At 46.2% G+C, this 21319-nt stretch overlaps 1 protein-coding gene across 1 annotated transcript in view; it reads left to right on the top strand.

The window, feature by feature from the left end:
• LOC134590896 (vesicle transport protein SFT2B-like) overlaps positions 1 to 21319 on the top strand; it is a 147545-nt gene that overhangs the window by 110875 nt on the left and 15351 nt on the right. The window contains exon 7 of the mRNA XM_063444434.1: positions 10396 to 10425. Coding sequence (XP_063300504.1) covers positions 10396 to 10425 — 30 coding nt within the window. The remainder of the gene's footprint in view (positions 1 to 10395; positions 10426 to 21319) is intronic.

A 21319-nucleotide genomic window follows, 5' to 3' on the forward strand; every position in this document is an offset into this window, starting at 1 on the left:
TATAATTCGGTTGAGCATATAAATAGGGGTTCTATAACCAAAGGTACCATCTTCTGCCCACGTGGCTGGCCCATAATAATCTATGATACGCTGGGGAGGCCATTCATTATCTTCCCAGGCGCCTATCTCTATGGGTCCCCTTTTCTTCCTGTGATTCACATCATACACTTTAACACCTAAAGTCTCACCTGTTTCAATAGGTAACAAGAAGAAGGATGGTTTGAGCATACCCAACACACATGCCCCTTCCCAGTCCTGTGGCAACTCCGAATAGGCTTTCTTACCACAGATCCAGTACAAATTTGCTGGGGCTCTCCAGGTAGATGTGATGGATAAATCAAACCACACATCCTTTAAATTGGCGTATCTAGCAAACGGGTTAGATGGTTCTGAGACATTTGAAGCCGACCACCAAGTCGTATTCTTTGTATCATCATCATAAGCTTTTTGCCCTAGACAAGTTAATTCTCCTACAGAAGTATTATACATTATTCCTTTCCTTGCTATGCAAACATAACCTATGATGGAGGTCTTTAATCTCCACTCAGATTTACCTCTAACACTCATATGATAATCGGCTTGTGTAGATATTAGTTGGTCAACTGCCTCAGAACCGGACATTACCTCCTTTGCTTCCCAAGGCCATTGGTCTCCCATGTTAGTACCTCCACACACATAGCAGTTGGTAACATTAAGACTACCGGCAATACTTTCAGCTAAATCGATGAACAGGTTTTTAGCATTATGGGGGATCTTATTATCTATACTCATCTCTTCATAAAAGGAATGATATACTTGATGAGTTTGAGAGGATACCGTATCAGTCTCTATCCCTATAAACAATACTGTCCCAGGATCTAAACCCGTCCCGTATATTTGAAACCCAAATAAATTGCCATATTTGTCTAAGAACTTATCGGGGTTATTTATAAGTATATGGATGGGATTACATTCCATAGACTTACAATATGGGCTGGTAGGCAACTTAGTCACTATCATGTCTTTGTCTACTGTCTGTCCCCAAGTTGCCCACCCCACACAAGACCAATATGGGCAAAAGTTATAGTCTTTATTTGGGCATCTAGGACTCACATATTTATTTTTACTACTGGGACAAATATATTTATCATTAGACCCATACGTCCTCTCCCATCTAAGATCCCCACATACATTCCACGGCTTTCTACCACTTGATATTGCTTTACACGCATCAAATAGCAGAACACCCGAAGAATGTACGGATTCTAACACTGTCTTATTAATTAGGGTCCCCTGAGGATCTCCATTCCTGAGAGTCAACCAAACTGTACGGGGTTGATACTCTGGACTGAAGCACTTAGGTTCTCCTACTCCTAAATGGCACACACTATAGTCTATATTTAGGTATCTACATCTCGATACATCTCCTTTACACTCGTATTGTGAATGCCAAATTAGGGTTTGGGAAATATGGTTACCTGTTCTTGTAGTCTTAATGCATACCTCACAGCTAGGAGTGTCGGTACCTCTACCTTCCTGAATATAAAAATACACATAAATAAACACTATCATCAACACATCTTTCGCCGTCATCCTCAGTCTTCGTCCGTGCGAAGGCACCTCAGCTTCCAGGATGTAAGGGCTGCAGGGAATGGAGTTCTGCTCGTCTTCACAGGAGTCCCTTCGAGACTTTCCCTGGCTTATACACTATATGTCGGTGAGCGGACAGGCTTTATTATGGCCGTCTAAAACACTCACTTCACCAAATCCCTGTAACAATAAAATTTGTAATCCACAAAAGTTCCTCGTTACTCCGACTGAGTAGTGCGTTTTAACCGGATCTTGCAGGGATTCTCTGGATCTGCTGTAACTTGCCAAGAATCGACTGCTGCTGGTTTAACCCTGGAGTGATGTATCCACGGAGTCACTTCGGCTACTTTTATTGCTGTAGGGGTAGACAAAAGAACAACATAAGGACCTCTCCACTTGGGCCCTAACGGTACATTATTCCACTCTTTAATCCACACTTGATCTCCTGGATGATAACTATGAACTGGGGGATAAATATTCACAGGTAATCTATCTTGTACCCATTTCTGTACCTCCTCCATAGTCTTACCCAACTCTACAACCTGCTGCCGGGTAATTCCTTCTCCCAACTGACTCAAGTCCCCCCTTAAGTTACCAAGTACGGGAGGTGGTCGCCCATACATGATTTCAAAAGGAGAGAGGCCCATCCTTCTGGTAGGGGTACTGCGGATTCGCAATAAAGCTATAGGTAAGAGAACGTTCCACTTAAGTTGGGTTTCCTGACACATTTTAGCCAACTGATTCTTAATAGTTCTATTCATTCTCTCTACCTTACCAGAACTCTGGGGTCTATATGCTGTATGAAGCCTCCACTTTATACCAAGCATATGAGTCAGTTGTTGTAGGCACTGATGAACAAAAGCTGGACCATTGTCCGATCCTATAGAACAGGGTAGTCCATATCGGGGTATTATTTCTCGTAGCAGGAATCTCACAACTTCTCCTGCTTTCTCTGTACGAGTAGGACATGCTTCTACCCAGCCTGAATAGGTGCACACAATTACCAGCAGGTAACGATGTCCACCCGATTTAGGCATCACTGTAAAGTCAATTTGTAAATCGGACATGGGGAGTCCCCCCATAAACTGGACTCCTGGTGGCTTTACTGGTCCTTGTCTTGCATTATTTTTAGCACACGTTACACATCTTCGTACAATGGCCTGAGTCAAGTTGGACAATCTTGGTATGTAGAAATGTTTTCTGAGAGATTCTTCAGTGCTGTCTCTCCCAGAATGTGTCCCGTTGTGATAATTTTGGACAATTTCTACCGCTAGTGATGCTGGTATGACTATTCTTCCATCTTCTAGCTGATACCACTTGTTCTCCAAATACTTTCCTGGTTCAGTCTTTAACCACTCCTCTTCTTGAGCTGTATAAACTGGAGTCCATTGGGACAGTGGAGTTGGTATAAGAGCAGCTATATGCCCCACATACTCCTGTCTTCCTGATTCAGCAGCACGCTTGGCTGCACTATCTGCCATCCGATTTCCCTTGGTTACATCACCATCTCCTCTCAGATGCGCTCGACAATGTATGATACCGACTTCTTTCGGCTCCCATACTGCTTCCAATAGTTGTAGGATTTCAGCTGCGTACTTGATTTCTTTTCCTTCTGAATTCAGTAGTCCTCTTTCTTTATACAAAGCTCCGTGGGCATGAGTGGTTAAAAACGCATATTTGGAGTCCGTGTAGATGTTCACTCTTAAACCTTCAGCCAATTGTAACGCTCGTGTCAGTGCTATCAATTCTGCCTTTTGTGCTGATGTTCCTTTCGCCAGTGGCCGAGCTTCTATCACCTTGTCTATTGTTGTCACTGCATATCCTGCATAGCGGATCCCTTCTTTCACATAACTACTGCCGTCGGTATAATATTGAACATCGGGGTTCTGGATGGGAAAATCACGAAGATCTGGTCTACTTGAGAATACTTCATCCATTACTTCCAAACAATCATGTTGACTTTCAGTAGGTTGTGGCAAAAGGGTAGCTGGATTTAAGGTGTTTACAGTCTCTAAATGCACTCTGGGGTTTTCACACAACATTGCTTGATACTTGGTCATACGGCTGTTACTAAACCAATGATTTCCTTTGTAATCCAACAACGTCTGTACTGCATGTGGGACTCGTACATAAAGTTCTTGACCCAGAGTGAGTTTGTCAGCTTCAGCTACTAGCAGCTACGGCTCTTAGACAAGGTGGAAGTCCGCTGGCCACTGCATCCAATTGCTTAGACATGTAGGCAACAGGTCTTTGCCATGATCCCAAGTACTGTGTCAATACTCCCACAGCCATTCTTCTTTGCTCATGTACATACAGGTAGAATGGTCGTGTGTGATCAGGTAGACCTAATGCTGGGGCACTCATCAAAGCCTTCTTCACATCTTCAAATGCCGTTTGCTGTTCTTGGGTCCATAAGAAGGGGTCGTGCTCTGTACCTTTGATAGCTGCGTACAGAGGTTTTGCCAGTATCGCGTAGCTGGGAATCCATATCCTACAGAAGCCTGCTGCCCCCAAGAATTCTCGCACTTGTCTTCTATTCTTGGGTATCGGTATTTGGCACACAGCTTCTTTTCTCTCCGGCCCCATAATTCTTTGACCTTCAGAGATATGGAATCCCAGATATTTGACAGTTGGCAAACACAACTGAGCCTTCTTTCTAGACACCTTGTATCCTGCCTTCCAGAGAATGTGTAGTAGATCGTGCGTTGCTCGCTGACAGATTTCTTTTGTAACTGCTGCTATCAACAAGTCATCTACATATTGTAACAATACACACTCTCCTGGGATGGACTCGAAATCCAGTAGATCTTGACTTAGGGCTGAACCAAATAGGGTAGGTGAATTTTTAAACCCTTGGGGCAGTCTTGTCCAAGTCATTTGGCGTTTTGAGCCCGTTACAGCGTTCTCCCATTGGAAAGCGAAAATACATTGACTTTCTGCGGCAATTCGGAGGCAAAAGAAGGCATGTTTGAGGTCTAAGACTGTAAAGTAAGTAGCCCCGCCCGGAATTAAAGCAAGCAGGTTATATGGATTGGGTACAACTGGATGTATACTAACAACCGCATCATTGACTGCTCTCAAGTCCTGCACAGGTCGATACTCATCTGTACCGGGCTTTTGAACAGGCAGCAATGGGGTGTTCCAGGGGGAAGTACAGAATTTTAGGATACCATACCGTATGAACTTATCCAGATAGGATTGGATGTTCTTCTTAGCCTTCTGCGGGATGTGGTATTGTCTTAGGCTTACTGGATAAACCCCAAGTTTTAGTTCAATTTTTATAGGTGGAATATTGCGGGCCAGTCCTGGTGGGTTGTTCTCTGCCCAAACTCCTGGTATGTTGAATAATGACTCATCACTCCTAGGGTTTTGGCTAGTCAACGCTGTATAAAGTCGCCACTCTTCTTCCTTTGGTACGGATAATGTCATGATACCTGAAGGTCCATTAAACTTTAAGGATGTTGTTCCATTTGGTAGGAACGTAATCTGCGCTTGTAATTTTGATAGCATATCACGTCCCAGCAATTGGACTGGACATTCAGGCATATAAAGGAATTGATGTTTTACTACGTGGCCTCCCAATGTACAGAGTCGACTTTTAAGAACCGGTTTTTCAGCACTTCTTCCAGTTGCTCCTATTACAGTAATAGTCCTTCCAGATGGAGGAGCAACTAGATTAGTCACCACTGAATGTTCAGCACCAGTGTCGATCATGAACGCACTCCTTTTTCCCCCTATTGATACATCGACCATAGGCTCCGCTCGACCAAGGGGGATGGAGCCCGGTCGGTATCAATAGTCCTCCATGACCGTGTCAGCCAATCCTACAAAGTCCCTGCCTTCTCTATCGCGGGACCTTTGCGCTGCTGGGATATATCTATCTTCCCTAACACTTCCTCTGTTCCCATTGCTCCCTCTATTACCATTACTCCCTCCGGGGCCTCCTCTACCTCTCGCTCTGCCTCTAAAGTTTCCATAACCTATCCTAGGTCTGTCTCTCTCACACTGTTCTCTTCGAGGACACTCATTTCTCCAATGCCCTTCTTCCCTACAGTATGCGCACTGATTTCTACTTAGAGGTTCCTCATTCCATCTACTATCGCCTCTATCTGGGCCCCGTCTATCTACGCCTGCGATCGCTACCGCTAGCATGTCTGCCTTTCTACGCATCTTGTGCTCTTCCTCTTTCTTACTTTCTGTTTCCCTATTCATGTATACCTTATTCGCTACCTCCATTAGTTGGGTGATGGACATACCTGCAAACCCTTCTAACTTCTGTAGCTTGCGCTTAATATCTCCGTAAGCTTGGCTGACAAAGGCGGAGTTCACCATTCGGGAATTATCTGCGTCTTCCGGATTAAAGGGGGTATACAAGCGGTACGCCTCCAATAATCGGTCATAAAAGACACTGGGCGCTTCATCACTTTTCTGAATCACCTCAACTGTCTTCGACATATTAATGGCTTTCTTTCCTCCGGCTTTCATGCCAGCAATTATAGCGTCTCTATAGGCTCTGAGTTGAACCATATCAGCACCATTTACATTCCAATCGGGATCGGTGTTGGGATAATGTGTTGCGGCCCATGCTGATGGATTGGCTTGGTTTAAAGTACGGGCTTTATCCTCTAGTGCTTTAATGGCCGCTTGATTAATTCTTGTCCTTTCCTCATTGTTGAATAAAGTCATTAATAACTGCTGGCAATCAGCCCATGTCGGGTTATGTGTCTGTACTATTGAGGTGAACAGATCAGTCATAGCTTGTGGTTTCTCAGTATACGAGGAATTGTGGGTCTTCCACAAGAGATCGGTTGTCGTGAACGGGACATATACAAAGACCGGGTCAGCATGTGCCATTTGGCCTGCGGCATCGATATAGGCTGACCCAGGATTCAGACGAAGAGGCATCTGATAGTGTTTTAATTGTTGGGCACCGGTCAGTTGTCGGGTCTGTATGGGGCTACGTGGAGGGGCGTCAGTCATAGGTTCCAGTCGGGGAGAAATAGGGTATGGGGATATGGGAGCTTGGTTTTGGGAAAAGGTTGTAAATAAAACACTTCGAGCCGAGCTAGAAGAAGCTTGACCGGAAGTCTGAAGTGGCGCCAAATCAGGATATTCGGATTTAATGGGGGTTGGTTCTGATTCCGGAAGGGGAGATTTAGTACGAGGGGGGGTGGATCCTGTACTGGAGGAGGAAGCGGAAGTGGATGGGGGTAATGAGGGGAGGGTTGCAGAACTTCCTGCATTTGCGTCACTTCCTCTTAACGGAAAGTAAGGGGGCGGCAAAGGGATCTCGGACTCAGGGGGCGTGTCCAAAATGGGCCTAACACCAGTCCTAGTGGACAAACAAGTCCTAGCTACCATGAGGCGACATTGCTCCTCGTGGCATGTCTGGAGCCATTTTGGCGAGTCATTTACAGCCTGTCTCCAACAATCAATATAAGGAAACTGGCCGTAAAGTTCAGGCCTACCCGATACAGCCACGTGTAAGCGCTGTACCAGAGTTGGATCCAAACTGCCACGTGGCGGCCATGCCGCAACCAAAGTAGGCCACTCCCTAGTACACAAAGTGACCAAACGTACAGGAGACATTTTAACCCCAAAATCACATATCTTGAATCCCTTTTTAAAATTCTTCACCATACAACCTAAGGGATCCGGAATCGTTGACTGCGACGCGCCCATACTTAACAATGGAACGTCGTCGACAACGAATACTATGCACGCGTACTATTCAACAGTCACACCCGTTTCCTCTGGCAACAGCACCACGTGGTACAGTTACCAAGTGAAACGTATACAATAACACAATAAACACTCAGGGAATTCCCGTACACACACAGCTGTTACACCAGTCACTAGATAATCAATATTATGCCCTTTGGCGAAACTATACAGTCACCCACGCTATAATTCTCTATATATGAATTACCCGTCTATAACACACCCCAGTAACATCGTCTTTTACAAATAGCGGTTACAGTACGGTTAGCATAGGTCAAAGCACAATTTAAGGTCACAATACAATTATTAGTGGTTATGGTGTTAAACATGCAATAGACGACAATGATTAGTACTTATATACAGTGTCAGTAAATATACAGGGTTATGGTACCGTGCACTATAATACAGCAACACACTATTAACACTCTCGCTAGACGGCTGAGCTCGCGCTATCTAACAAGATATACACTTTACTAAACAATCTTTATCACATTTACAATTCTCAACTAAACTATTGGCCAGTACCTTGATGGACTACCTAAAAACAATCTACATACGTTTTGGTTAGCCACACTGCCCAAGCACCACATATAGCGAGCTAGAGGACCGAATTTACACAGACGCCTCTTAGTCGATAACTATCAAAAGTCTAGTGGGTTCCAAATTTACACGCCTTCCCACTTAGCCCAGATAGGATGAGAGCTAGCGAACCGAATTTACACAGACGCCGCTTAGTCTCCCGGTCCCTCCGACCTAGCGAACAAAATATACACCCTAGAACGCTAGTGGCTTTTTATGCAGGTCCCCATGCAAGGGGACATCCCACAGGGAGGAGTAACATCCAATCCCGAACAGTAAAAATATAAAACACACCCAATACAAACAGGTAGTTCCCTCCCCTAGACAAGACACCGGTGTCCGGCTAGGGCTATTTACACCAGAGCCCCGCCTGACTAACAAAATCAAACGGTCTGACTAAAGAGCGTTCGATCGAGCGGTGCGCCTTCGCTCCTTCCCTCCGACAGAGGGGGCAGATACACAGATTTAAACCCCTTTGGGCCTACCGCACAATCGGTATACCCCTAGTGGGTTCTGCCGTCTAAAACAGCAGTTGTCTTACCTCCTCGTTCCTGAACCTGAGTTCACACTCATCGACGGGGACACCCCAGCACTTCTTACGTAGAGGCCGATGATCTCCTGGACAACAGACCAGTGGCGCCGAGACGAAGGGAGGTCCACGCAGAAGTTCAGGGGTGCAGCCGTAGAGAACGTGGGCAAAGATAGACCGTCTCACGCCTCTGCCTCTCCGCTACCGTTGAACGATGAGCTTCCCGGCCAATGCACCAAATGATACCGGAGAAACTGACGGAAGCGAAGCACAGAGAGATGGACACAGGTTTCTTCAGGAAGGAAGAGATTCTTTATTGGATCACCGATCGGGACTCAGAGGGACTAGCGTCACCAAAATACCACAAGTTCTGAGCCCCGGACAATAGTGCAGGCTCCTTAAATAGGCACATAACTCCTCCCATATTAAGCTCCACCCGCACATTCTCTTGACCAATCAATACAAGTAAGAATTAACTTCCTGCTTGACCGCATGGCTTGTCCAGCACAATGGAGGAGGGGAATACTACATCCTGTATTCTTGCACATGCTCCGTACACTACTGATCGTATCTTGCCTCGTGCAACCAACTGATCGATACGTCAGCATATGCACGTACACATGCCACGTGGTAATCTCGGCCTACTAAATTTATTTTTACCGAGATTCCACCACAGTATAGCTGAGCCAAAAAGATCAGTGTGACCTGAGCTGCTGACTTAATTCCACCTTCTCAGGCAATCACTTTCCTGCCTTTATATTATCAACACTTTCAACGCTTAGTATTTGTATAGTGTTTCAAAACCAAAGGGGAAGGGGACCAATAATAAAGGGCAGTGACTAGCTATGGGGTGGGTGTGATATCACCTGCTAAGTACATTCTAATCTCACATTGGCTGAGCTGAAAACATACTTAGAATGCATCTAATAAGGAAGTTACTTTGTGAAATGAATGGAATGCTAGGAGGACTGCATAAGTTTTATAAGCAAATGAGATGTAATTGTGAAGAAAACCACAGCATGAATATAATGATAAAATCTGTCAGATGCATTGAAGTTGTGATGGTACCCAGAGTATGCCTGGAGTGTCCATTTACATTATGATCATATTCCTTCGAACAATACAATATAGGAAAACTGATTTTTTTTTTTTTTGAGACTTGCCTGCGGTGCTGAAGATGAATGGGTGAGTGTTTCGCTGATACCTCTGGTTTTATTGAGATAGCCCCAGAGCTGCTAAAAATAGCATCTGTCAAGACTGAGTTCAGGCTCTGCCCTCAGAGAATGTATTTCAACATAACAACATACTTAATTTTTACAGTTTTAAATTATGCTCAGTCATTTAGGTATACATTTCATTAGTTCAAACTCAATCATATTCTCATGTTCATAATATGCAATCAGTATTAAATTTTAAACATAGTTTTTGCAGTTCTAATATAATGTCTAGCTATAAAAAAAATGTGTATGTGCTTATTTAAGGCAATTATACTTCTGTTGAATTCTGCAGCAGTATATGGCACCAGATTTTTGGAAAACAAGTAATACCCATATCAAAACTCAAAATGTCAAGTTCTACACTATTAGACAGGGTTAAAATATACTCACCACTGCAAGCTTGGGGAATATATGGTACACTCAACAGGGTATGAATTTGCCAGAGCAAAATTTTGATCAATGGCTAGTGGGCGAGAATTTAGAGCTTTGCCCGTTTATTGTCAATAATGTATCTACTTTTTCAACTCCATGATTGAATGGCCACTGTGACTCTAGATTGCCATTACACTGTAGGATAAAAAACATATTTTGATTTGAAACAGATACTTAGTTTTCATGAAATCAGACTAAGGATTTTTAATTTATTGTAATAATAGTATTGTGTATGTCCCTGGCATTATTATTAATTTAATATGGAAAATGTCTAAATTACTATGACTACTATTAGTAATATAATGGATTCAATGTATAATTTGTTTTTTTCTGTATTTTTTATTCTAGGTACAGCATTTCATACATTCCATTTGCAAGGTAAATTGTCAACAATTAAACAATTAAATTAAACTCTGGGACTTGAGTCAAGTGCAAAACTTTAGAACTCTTCTGATTGAGGCACTGCCCTTGCCCTCCTCTACCCTAAATCAACTTATTCAACCCCACTTCTTGATCTCTCAGATTCCACCTCACTGTCTCATATTTAAATTCAAATTGGGATGCTGAAGCAGACGTGGAAATACGCTGTAATAGATCTGTAAATGTTTAAGGGGACAGCAAACTTAAATAGGAGGGAACAAGGTCTGTGGTTATACCAGCTGGTATTTGGGGCTTTAAACAGGGTGCATGAAAGAGAGAAAATGGAAAGTTGCATGCATGAAACAAGTGAATGTGGGAGATAGAGACAGAAAGGAAAACAAAACACTAAAATAGGAAGAAGAGTGAAAGAAAGAGTAAGAATTGAAAATTACACAATGCACGCTCTGTTGGCAATATTACAAAATCCGCTGCTGTCCACAACCTTTTCCGCTCTCGTTTCCTAGACTTACTAGCCTTAACAGAAACATGGCTCTCCCTCTCTGACACTTCTACCCCTGCATCTTTATCCTTTGGTGGTCTTCAACTTACCCACAACCTCAAAAAAATCTGAATGTAAAGGGTGTGGTGTAGGGTTCTACTCTCACCTGACTGCTCCTTCAAACCATTACCCACCCCCCTTCCCTCTCTTTCTCATCATTTAAAATTTACCACTTTGCTGCCTGGCTACCCTACTTCCTCTCCTCTAATATTCCATCCCTAATCCTCGGGGACTTCTATATTCCCATTAACCCACCCTTGACCTCAGCAGTCTCTACTTCCTTTTTTATTACTTTCAAATCACTTCCAATCAGTTTTAATAAAGAACTAAGTTACTTACAACAAAATAAGTATGCTACACCAGGCCTCCTGAAGTTGTTTTTTTAAACGCTTTACCAGCTATAATGTTTATAATTTATTTTGAATAATTTGTTCAAGGCTACTGTAAAGTGTGGGGTTTTCATGTTTTTCAATCACCATGTAAAGTTTTTGCATTATACAAAGTTTTATAGAGTTGCACATGCATATCACAGTGAGCTAATTCTCCCACCCATGTAGCTAGCAATACCCTCAAACTAATTTTCTCTTATGCATGTACTGTGTCTAATATCTGCAACACTCCATTTCCTCTCTCTGATCACCACCTCTTATCATTTGGTCTCGAGAACCCCCTCACCCAACAGCCTTACCCCCCCAGGTGGAACCTTAATTCTTTTGACCTCCAGCAGCTGTCAGCTGATATGGATTCACAACTCCTATCCATCCCTTCCCTCTCCTGCCCCTCACTGGCCATCTCCACATATAACACTACCCTCACTTCTGCCTTGAACACTGCAGCCCTGCTCAAAACATGCACCTCGTGGAGGACACTCCCCCAACAATGGCACACTAAATCAACACGCTACCTGCAAAGATGCTCCCGGAGGAAGTCTCGCACTTAGTCAGACTTTCTCCATTATAGATTCATATTGTGTTCATACAGCGCAGCCCCTGCCCTCGCCAAACAGTCATACTTTTCCTCTGTCATTAGTTCATGCTCCCGCAATCCCAGGCATCTTTTCGATTCCTTTAACTCTCTTCTTCGCCCTGCTGTGGCCACCACCCAAACTTACCTTACAGCCGATAGCTTTGCATGCTACTTTACCCATAAGACATAAGACTAAGCTAAGGAATCAATTCTCCCCACCTTGTCTCTCTCTTTCTCAACCACACGTAGATCATGCCTTTCCTACCCTTCAGACTTTCTCCCTAGCTACTAAACAAGAATTGGCTGCAGTTCTCCTTTCCTCTCGCCCCACCACTTGCCAGCTTGATCCTGTCCTATCTCACCTCATCAGATCTCTCTTCCCTTGTCTTGTGCCTTTTTTAAGACACCTCTTCCACTGCTCTCTCTCTTCTGGCATTGTCCCTGCTGACCTTAAACATGCCACTGTTGTACCCATTCTGAAAAAAAATCCCCCTTTCACTATCATCCCTGCTCCCTTTTTCCTCAAGGCTTCTGGAAAGACTTGTCTTTACCCTTATGTCTCACTTCTTCAATTCCAATTCTCTCCTTGCCCCTCATCAATCTGGTTTCCTCCCCCTCCACTCTACTGAGTCTGCTCTAATCAAAATTACTAACGACCGGGGCGTGGCTTGAACTCTGCAGCGTATGGCCGCACTTTACTAGCGCTCCGCTGCAAACTAGCCTAAACAGCAATTTAACACAGCATAACCGACCGGAATAGACTTCCACCCACCTCAACGTTATGGCCAAGCAGAAGGGAAAGAGACACCCTGATCAGGCGGACAAAACGGGCTTCTTTATGGCCAGACCGGCCAAGGGTAAAGCCTCCAGCCAGCACGAGGCTGAGCAAGATGGCAGCGGGAACGATACATTACCCCTGCAGACATCCCCAGATCCAGGGGTCATGCCAGTAACACAGGACATCCTCAAAGCTTTGGAGGAAATGTCTGACAAACTCCTGAAAAACACTGTTTATGCACTGAGAAAGGACTTGGAGAAAATGGGGGAAACAATCTCGCTTATAGAATACTGCATGGGCACATATGCTGAGGCCCATAACGATATGGCTGAGCATGTCCAGAATCTGGAAAAACAGCTTGAAGCCTCTAAGCTGGAAGACCGCTGGAAGACCGCTCATGCAGACAGAACCTGAGGGTCCGCGGCATAGCAGAAATGGTAAAGCTGGCGGAGATACCTGAAATCTTTACTGGCAACTTCAAATGCTTAGCGCTGGACATGGCGACGGAGATGTTGCTCATTGACTGGGCGCACTGCGTGGCAAAACCCAAATTCTTACCAGCAGAGACGGCATGAGACACCTTAACCCATCCCCACTACTTTCACGTGAAGGAGGAGATTGCAAAAGCAGCAAGACAATGCACCGACATGCCGTTGAATGTGCATCGCTACAGATTTTTGCTGACCTTTCCGTGGTAACGCTACAAAGGGAACATAAGATCCTGTACAGATGGGGGCACCCAGTCCACCTTATTATCCAGCGCAACGGGACATTCAACCACGCACTCAGCCCTGAGGAAGGAATGAAGGCCATCAAAACATGTGGCCTGCACACCCGAAAGTCGGCGGAGAAGGCCTCGCCACCCCCTGTGACTATCACCAGAGTGGAAAAGGGTGAAGCCCTGAATACCATAGTTAGCAATGCTGATGCATCTAGAAGGACTTAAAGCTGCTGCTCCTGAACGGACACAAGCTGAGGTTCTGGTAATATGAAGGGATACCCCATGCAGGGGGTTACATTTACACAGGGATCATGGGGGTGGGCAGACTCTCCTCTCATTGACCTGCAATATCCTCAGATGTGAGTAGTAGAAAACAAGGGGGGATTGCAGCCTTCAACCATGCCCATTGTCAAGTTATCGTTATATATGTTTTATTGATTAAGCTGCCTTTAATTATGATTTCTTGGTGCACTGCGAGGAGAGCAGGTACTCGACCCGAATGCACACGATAGACAAAATGAACACAAAAAAATAAAAAATCAATACCATACCGTTTTCTCTGTATGTACTTATCGGGTTGTTTTTCTCAGAAATGCTACTTTATGTTATTAAGTTATTAACTTGGCGATTGGCCGACTCTGCGCCGCCCAAATTTCAAGCCCAAGCGGCGTTAGGGGTCGGACAATTGTCACCATGTTAACAACGACAACCCTGGGGAGTTGTGAATGGGACCAAAGTGGAAGGAGGTAGGGAGTGGGGCAAGGGAAAGGGGGGGGCTAGACCCTTGGAAGTGAGCCCAGAACTAGGGGCCCAACTTGCAGCCGATGGAGGCGTAGGGATGACCCTACTATGCCCATAAAGCATATAAGAACCAAGGGATTTATGACACAGCAAGCCACCACATGAGGTTGTGGAATGATATGTCACTACTATAACTGATCTGATACAGAGTCCCCGCACCAAGCGCACCTAAATATGTAGCCAATAACTTTCTGTGTAGAGAACACAGTTATCACTGACAGTTTAGTTTGTAACCCTTTTCTTTTGATATACAGAAGCTCCGGTAGTGTAACATGCACGCAGCATTAACCTTTTGGTTCGGAAAACCGTTTAAATAGTACTACACTTTCTATATTGGGCTAGTTGCCCGCGATTTATTAGTTTGTTATATTTATAGCTGATAACAGTTGCGAGCCTCTAGAGCATCGGCTCTCGGTACTTTTGGCCCAACCAGGGCATGGCAGTCCTGACCGGATTCCCTTTCTTTTTTACTTATAACTAATCTTTCTTTCCCTCCTCTCCCAGCCCGTTCCAATGCCCATGAGGAGGCTCACACCCCCGGCCCTACAGGGCTGGTTGAGGGTCATGCACAACAGAGTACGACATGACCCGAATCAGGAGATACAGGATTCACACAACACATCTCATGCAATTCTTATGTCACCCAAGTTTGCCACCGGCAGGCCTCGCGGCTGCGTAAAACCACATGACAATTATTAGAGCCACAAACAGCGAACCACACTTCGAATTGCTTTATGAAAATACTTAGTCACAATGTTAGGAGGTTGAACACCCCAGTTAAACGTCATCTCCTATACCGTGACCTCCATAAAACCTCACCAGATGTAGACTGTTTCCAAGAGACCCACCTGACACAACCACCCCGCCTCAAACCCCTCCTTTACCAATACCACGCTATGGCCAAATCCAAAACATTTATAAGCAACCGAGTGGCATTCACGGAACTAGATCACTATATAGATGAAGAAAGCTGCCTTATCATCCTGATCTGTACCATTAATGATGTTACTTACACTATCGTAAATGTATATGCACCAAATTCAGAACAATGTCAATTTCTACACAAAACTTTGTCCAAGGTGTCGACCAATCCGGCAGGGACTTTAACCACATACTAGACCTTAGACCCCAGACTAGATTAAGCAAAGGGACTGACAGCACAGAGACAACCATACAATACGCGGATATGCAAAATATACAGAAAACTACTAGACTAATTTAACCTATATGAGACATGGCGAGTTCTCCACCCAAACAAAAGGGATTTCACGTATTTCTCGCAAGTTCATAACTCCTACACTCCAACACTCCTACACTCCAACAAGGAACCTGCATAGACAGGTTCCTTGTTGAGGGGCAACACCTTACTCAGGTGCTGGCCAGTACTATTGCGGCTATAACATTGTCGATCCATGCCCCCATAATCTTGTAATTGAAAGACAAATTTGACAGCCAACATAGGAGCCCATGGCGATTAAGCAAAACTTTACAACACGACCAAACGTTCTCCAAACACATAGAAGACTCCCTTACTTATTAATTAAGGAAGAACACATCGCAGGAAACCTCCCCGGAGGCGACATGGCTGGCACACAAACTGGTTATACGAGGTGAGCATATTAAAAGTGAATACTTCTTCAAACAGACCTCACACATCCAATATGCCACGTGGTATAAAAAATGATATGACCTAAACAAGCAGAACCAAATGGCACCAACACTAGAGCTAAAACAGTAGGCATAAGGGTAAATTACAGGAATTTACACTCCAAAAGGTAGGACTGGCCATGCGACGGCTGAAAGCCACGCACTATTCCCAGGGCAATAGGGCGAGCAAAATCCTCGCCCAAAGGCTCAGAGACGGGAAGGCCACGTCAAAAATAGAATATCTCCAATCAAACACTGGAGACAAGACTATTGCACCTAAAGCAATGAGCGATGCATTTGTGACTTACTATGAGTCACTATATAACCTCAAAGACAACCCACGTCTCTCTACCAACAACTGTGAACATTGATGCGTATCTCCAAGACATTCACCTGCCACCCCTAACTTCAGATGACGTGGCAACTCTCTCGGCCCCTATCACGCAAAGAGAAGTTGAGGACACAATAAGGTCACTCCCACCAGGGAAAACCCCAGGGCCCAATGGCTTTGCAAACTCTCATTATAAAATGTATGCCCAGACACTATCCCTTTCATTAACAACCCTCTTTAGCCACACCATAATAACCCACAAATTGCCTAGCAAACTCTTACAAGCCTGCATTATTACGCTCCCAAAACCGGGGAAGCCGCCATCCGACATGTCAGAACTTTCCCTGCTCAACACGGACGCCGAGCTGTTCTCAAACCTTCAGGCTAACCGATTGAAAACTATTCTACTGGAGCCAATACATGATGACCAAGTGGGATTTGTAGGGGGGCAGGCATGGGTCGGACAACACCCGCAAGGTGTTGGACCTCAAGCACAGCACCCGGAAGTTTGGAATTGGAGGCCTCTTCGTGTCCCTGGATGCGGAGAAGGCCTTCGACTGGCTGAACTAGACATTCCTAGAACAGGTGCTTCACAAAATTTTACTTCCCTAAGCTATTCACCGCTGCAGTAGAGGCATTGTATAGTCAACCTTCAGCACAGGCTCTATATGCTGGATTCTTATTCAACACTATAAGCATTTGTAACGGAGCTCCGTGTACTCCGACTGAGTACCCTCCGTTGATGGATGCTCCTAGCGCTCTCAGAGGACTCCAAGCACTGCAGACGACACCACAACCACCGCAGGCTCCACAACCGCCGTAGCTTAACTGGAGCCGCGCCGTCTTCCTTCCACCCTGGATCGGCTTCTGTCCTCCAGGACCGTGTGGGGAAGACCTCTCCTCCAGGAGAGCGTATCCGGAACGAGCTCTTACAAGAGCTAAGTGATTAAGAGCTCAGGGGAATATGCAGCGCATAGCAGTCCCCAGTGAGATATAGCAGTTCCCTCCAATAACGAGACACGGCTACGTATTGAGGGTCAGAAGAGGTCTGAGGACTGGAACACCCAGCCTGCTTTTTATTAGGATAAGGTACACGCAGGACACTCCCAGGGGGAGGATGAAATTAACCAATCACATGCATAGTACAGCCCACAGGTTCCCTCCCCTCAGATAAACAGTTAAACCAATTATTACATACAATAAAAATACAGTTTTCACATACACACTGTAACTTTAAAACCATACATTCAATTTCAATAAAAGTTACATATTCAGACTCAGCATACATCAAACATAAACACTTCCAAAAATCAGCCAAATCCCTCCAGTGGATCAAAAGTTAGCTGGAAGTCCTTTATGACCGACCGCAAGCACAATTTCCTGCCCAAAACAGTTCCATAGATTTGGGCTGTGCGGTCGGTCAATTTCATGCGAAAAAACGACCATTTCGAACGGGACTTAGTCTCTGGAGCTGCAAGTTCAGTATGGGAGAAGGTAAGGGTCAGCGGTGTTCGGCAGAATGTGTAGCCGATTTCAGTTCCATAGAATCTTTAGCATACACCGCTGACCGCATTCGAGGAAACCAAGATGGCCGCCGCCACGTGCAATTAACCGGCAGTAACCTCACAGCCTGGGAGGTAAATTGCCTGCACACTTTAGCTTCTGGGTGGTCTGCCTGTGTGGTACTTGGTTCAGTAAGCCCTATTTACTGAACCAAGTGGGAGAAAGCCAGGGGCAAGTTATTTTACCGGTCTGGGGACATAGTCTTAAAGGGGCATTGTTCAGCAAAGTCACAATATGTCCCCAGACGGTTCTTAAAGGGCCATACACACCCAATTAAAGTTAATACATTTTCAGGGGCACAATCTTCCAGGGGCCATAGTCATGAGGCAGGAGGCTGGCAAACATGCTTCTCCACAATCCAGGGAAGCAGGGCACTTTCTCATTTAAAGGGCCAGTTACAAATAGCGATTTGTAACACATCTCCCCTTTGGGGGGAAGACTAACCAGGCACCTGACCTTCTGTCGGTCAGTGCCTCCGTTAGTCGATCCACCAACCCACAATAACCAAATGCCAGAGTAGCCCACCCACAACAAACAGGTACAAGGGTGACCCACCCACAAGACACAATTACTGCACCTGGGTATTTTGCTGTGGTAATGAGGCCACATGCCGAGGGTACTTGAAGGGCAGAGGCCAACTGCACTCTGCCCAGATGCCAGCTCTTCTGCTGGGGTAGCCTGCAGGACATCAGGCTCTGGATCAGGGACAAAGGTAGGGCAGAGGCCGACTGCGCTCTGTCCAGCTGCCAGCTCTTCCGCTGGGGTAGCCTGCAGGACATCAGGCTCTGGACCAGGGACAAAGGTAGGGCAGAGGCCGACTGCGCTCTGTCCAGCTGCCAGCTCTTCCGCTGGGGTACTGAGACCATAGTCCGGCTCAGTAGTCAAGGGAACATGGACGTCAGGAGGGGTTAGCATCGCCTCCGTTAACCCTGGTGCCACGCTAGGAGTTAGCTGGGGAGGGGAATTTGTACTTACCCCCTCCTCTGGGTGTCCCGGTGAGGGTAGTTGGGGATCTGGAAAGGCTGTCCAGCATCCCTGTAGGTCAGGCACAGAGACCACGGTCCCATCTGCGCCGTCTGGAGGATTGGTGTCTCCCCTTGTTGGGGGAAGCTGCCGCTGGGGAGAGGGGGTGCTGTGCTCCTCTCCTGGAAACACAGGCTGCCGCTGGAGAGGGAGACCGCCTGTCTCCACTCCCTTACCATGGCCCTGTTGCTGTAGAGAGGGACCAACTGTCTCTGCTCTCTGTAGGACACACTGCTGCTGGGGGGGAAGAACGGCACCTTCGGCCCCCTGGGGTACACACTGCCGCTGGAGAGGGAGACCGCCTGTCTCCGCTCCCTTACCTTGGTCCTGTTGCTGTAGAGAGGGACCAACTGTCTCTGCTCTCTGTAGGACATACTGCTGCTGGGGGGGAAGGACGGCACCTTCGGCCCCCTGGGGTACACACTGCCGCTGGAGAGGGAGACCGCCTGTCTCCACTCCCTTACCATGGTCCTGTTGCTGTAGAGAGGGACCAACTGTCTCTGCTCTCTGTAGGACACACTGCTGCTGGGGGGGAAGGACGGCACCTTCGGCCCCCTGGGGTACACACTGCCGCTGGAGAGGGAGACCGCCTGTCTCCACTCCCTTACCATGGTCCTGTTGCTGTAGAGAGGGACCAACTGTCTCTGCTCTCTGTAGGACACACGGCTGCTGGGGGGGAAGGACGGCACCTTCGGCCCCCTGTAACTCACGCTGTTGTTGGGGCGCAGGGACGGAATACTTTGCCCGCACTGCCCGATATTCTGCTTCCATCTGCAGATACTCCGCCAGTTCTCTCCTCATTCTTGGTATCATTTCCTCGGTTAGAAGGGGCCCGTAGATAGCCAACCGCCGCTTCAGCATAGCGTCAAACTGTACGTGACTATACCAATAGTCCAGTTTTGCTGGGTGTTCCCAGGATGCTGTTCCTCGCCCTAGGGAAGCCATCCTGTTGTAGCCAGGGGCGCTGCCCAATGGCTAGCGTTGCCCTCAATTGTAACTCCAAACGTTACCAGTGTCTCTGAGCTGCTTCTCCTCGCACTAGGACGCCATCCCACCGCTGCCACCAATGTAACGGAGCTCCGTGTACTCCGACTGAGTACCCTCCGTTGATGGATGCTCCTAGCGCTCTCAGAGGACTCCAAGCACTGCAGACGACACCACAACCACCGCAGGCTCCACAACCGCCGTAGCTTAACTGGAGCCGCGCCGTCTTCCTTCCACCCTGGATCGGCTTCTGTCCTCCAGGACCGTGTGGGGAAGACCTCTCCTCCAGGAGAGCGTATCCGGAACGAGCTCTTACAAGAGCTAAGTGATTAAGAGCTCAGGGGAATATGCAGCGCATAGCAGTCCCCAGTGAGATATAGCAGTTCCCTCCAATAACGAGACACGGCTACGTATTGAGGGTCAGAAGAGGTCTGAGGACTGGAACACCCAGCCTGCTTTTTATTAGGATAAGGTACACGCAGGACACTCCCAGGGGGAGGATGAAATTAACCAATCACATGCATAGTACAGCCCACAGGTTCCCTCCCCTCAGATAAACAGTTAAACCAATTATTACATACAATAAAAATACAGTTTTCACATACACACTGTAACTTTAAAACCATACATTCAATTTCAATAAAAGTTACATATTCAGACTCAGCATACATCAAACATAAACACTTCCAAAAATCAGCCAAATCCCTCCAGTGGATCAAAAGTTAGCTGGAAGTCCTTTATGACCGACCGCAAGCACAATTTCCTGCCCAAAACAGTTCCATAGATTTGGGCTGTGCGGTCGGTCAATTTCATGCGAAAAAACGACTAAGTCCCATTTCGAACGGGACTTAGTCTCTGGAGCTGCAAGTTCAGTATGGGAGAAGGTAAGGGTCAGCGGTGTTCGGCAGAATGTGTAGCCGATTTCAGTTCCATAGAATCTTTAGCATACACCGCTGACCGCATTCGAGGAAACCAAGATGGCCGCCGCCACGTGCAATTAACCGGCAGTAACCTCACAGCCTGGGAGGTAAATTGCCTGCACACTTTAGCTTCTGGGTGGTCTGCCTGTGTGGTACTTGGTTCAGTAAGCCCTATTTACTGAACCAAGTGGGAGAAAGCCAGGGGCAAGTTATTTTACCGGTCTGGGGACATAGTCTTAAAGGGGCATTGTTCAGCAAAGTCACAATATGTCCCCAGACGGTTCTTAAAGGGCCATACACACCCAATTAAAGTTAATACATTTTCAGGGGCACAATCTTCCAGGGGCCATAGTCATGAGGCAGGAGGCTGGCAAACATGCTTCTCCACAATCCAGGGAAGCAGGGCACTTTCTCATTTAAAGGGCCAGTTACAAATAGCGATTTGTAACAGCATTACTAACGGCTCCCGCCAGGGCTGCCCACTCTCTCCGCTGCTCTATGCGCTGGAGCCATTGGCATCGAAAATTAGGGCAGACCCAAACATACATGGCATACCCCTAGGGAACCGGGATTATAAATTAAACATATTCACGAATGACATTGATGCCCAATCTTATGA

The sequence above is a fragment of the Pelobates fuscus genome, chromosome 1 (assembly GCF_036172605.1).
Source record: "Pelobates fuscus isolate aPelFus1 chromosome 1, aPelFus1.pri, whole genome shotgun sequence".
NCBI classification, from domain to species: domain Eukaryota; kingdom Metazoa; phylum Chordata; class Amphibia; order Anura; family Pelobatidae; genus Pelobates; species Pelobates fuscus.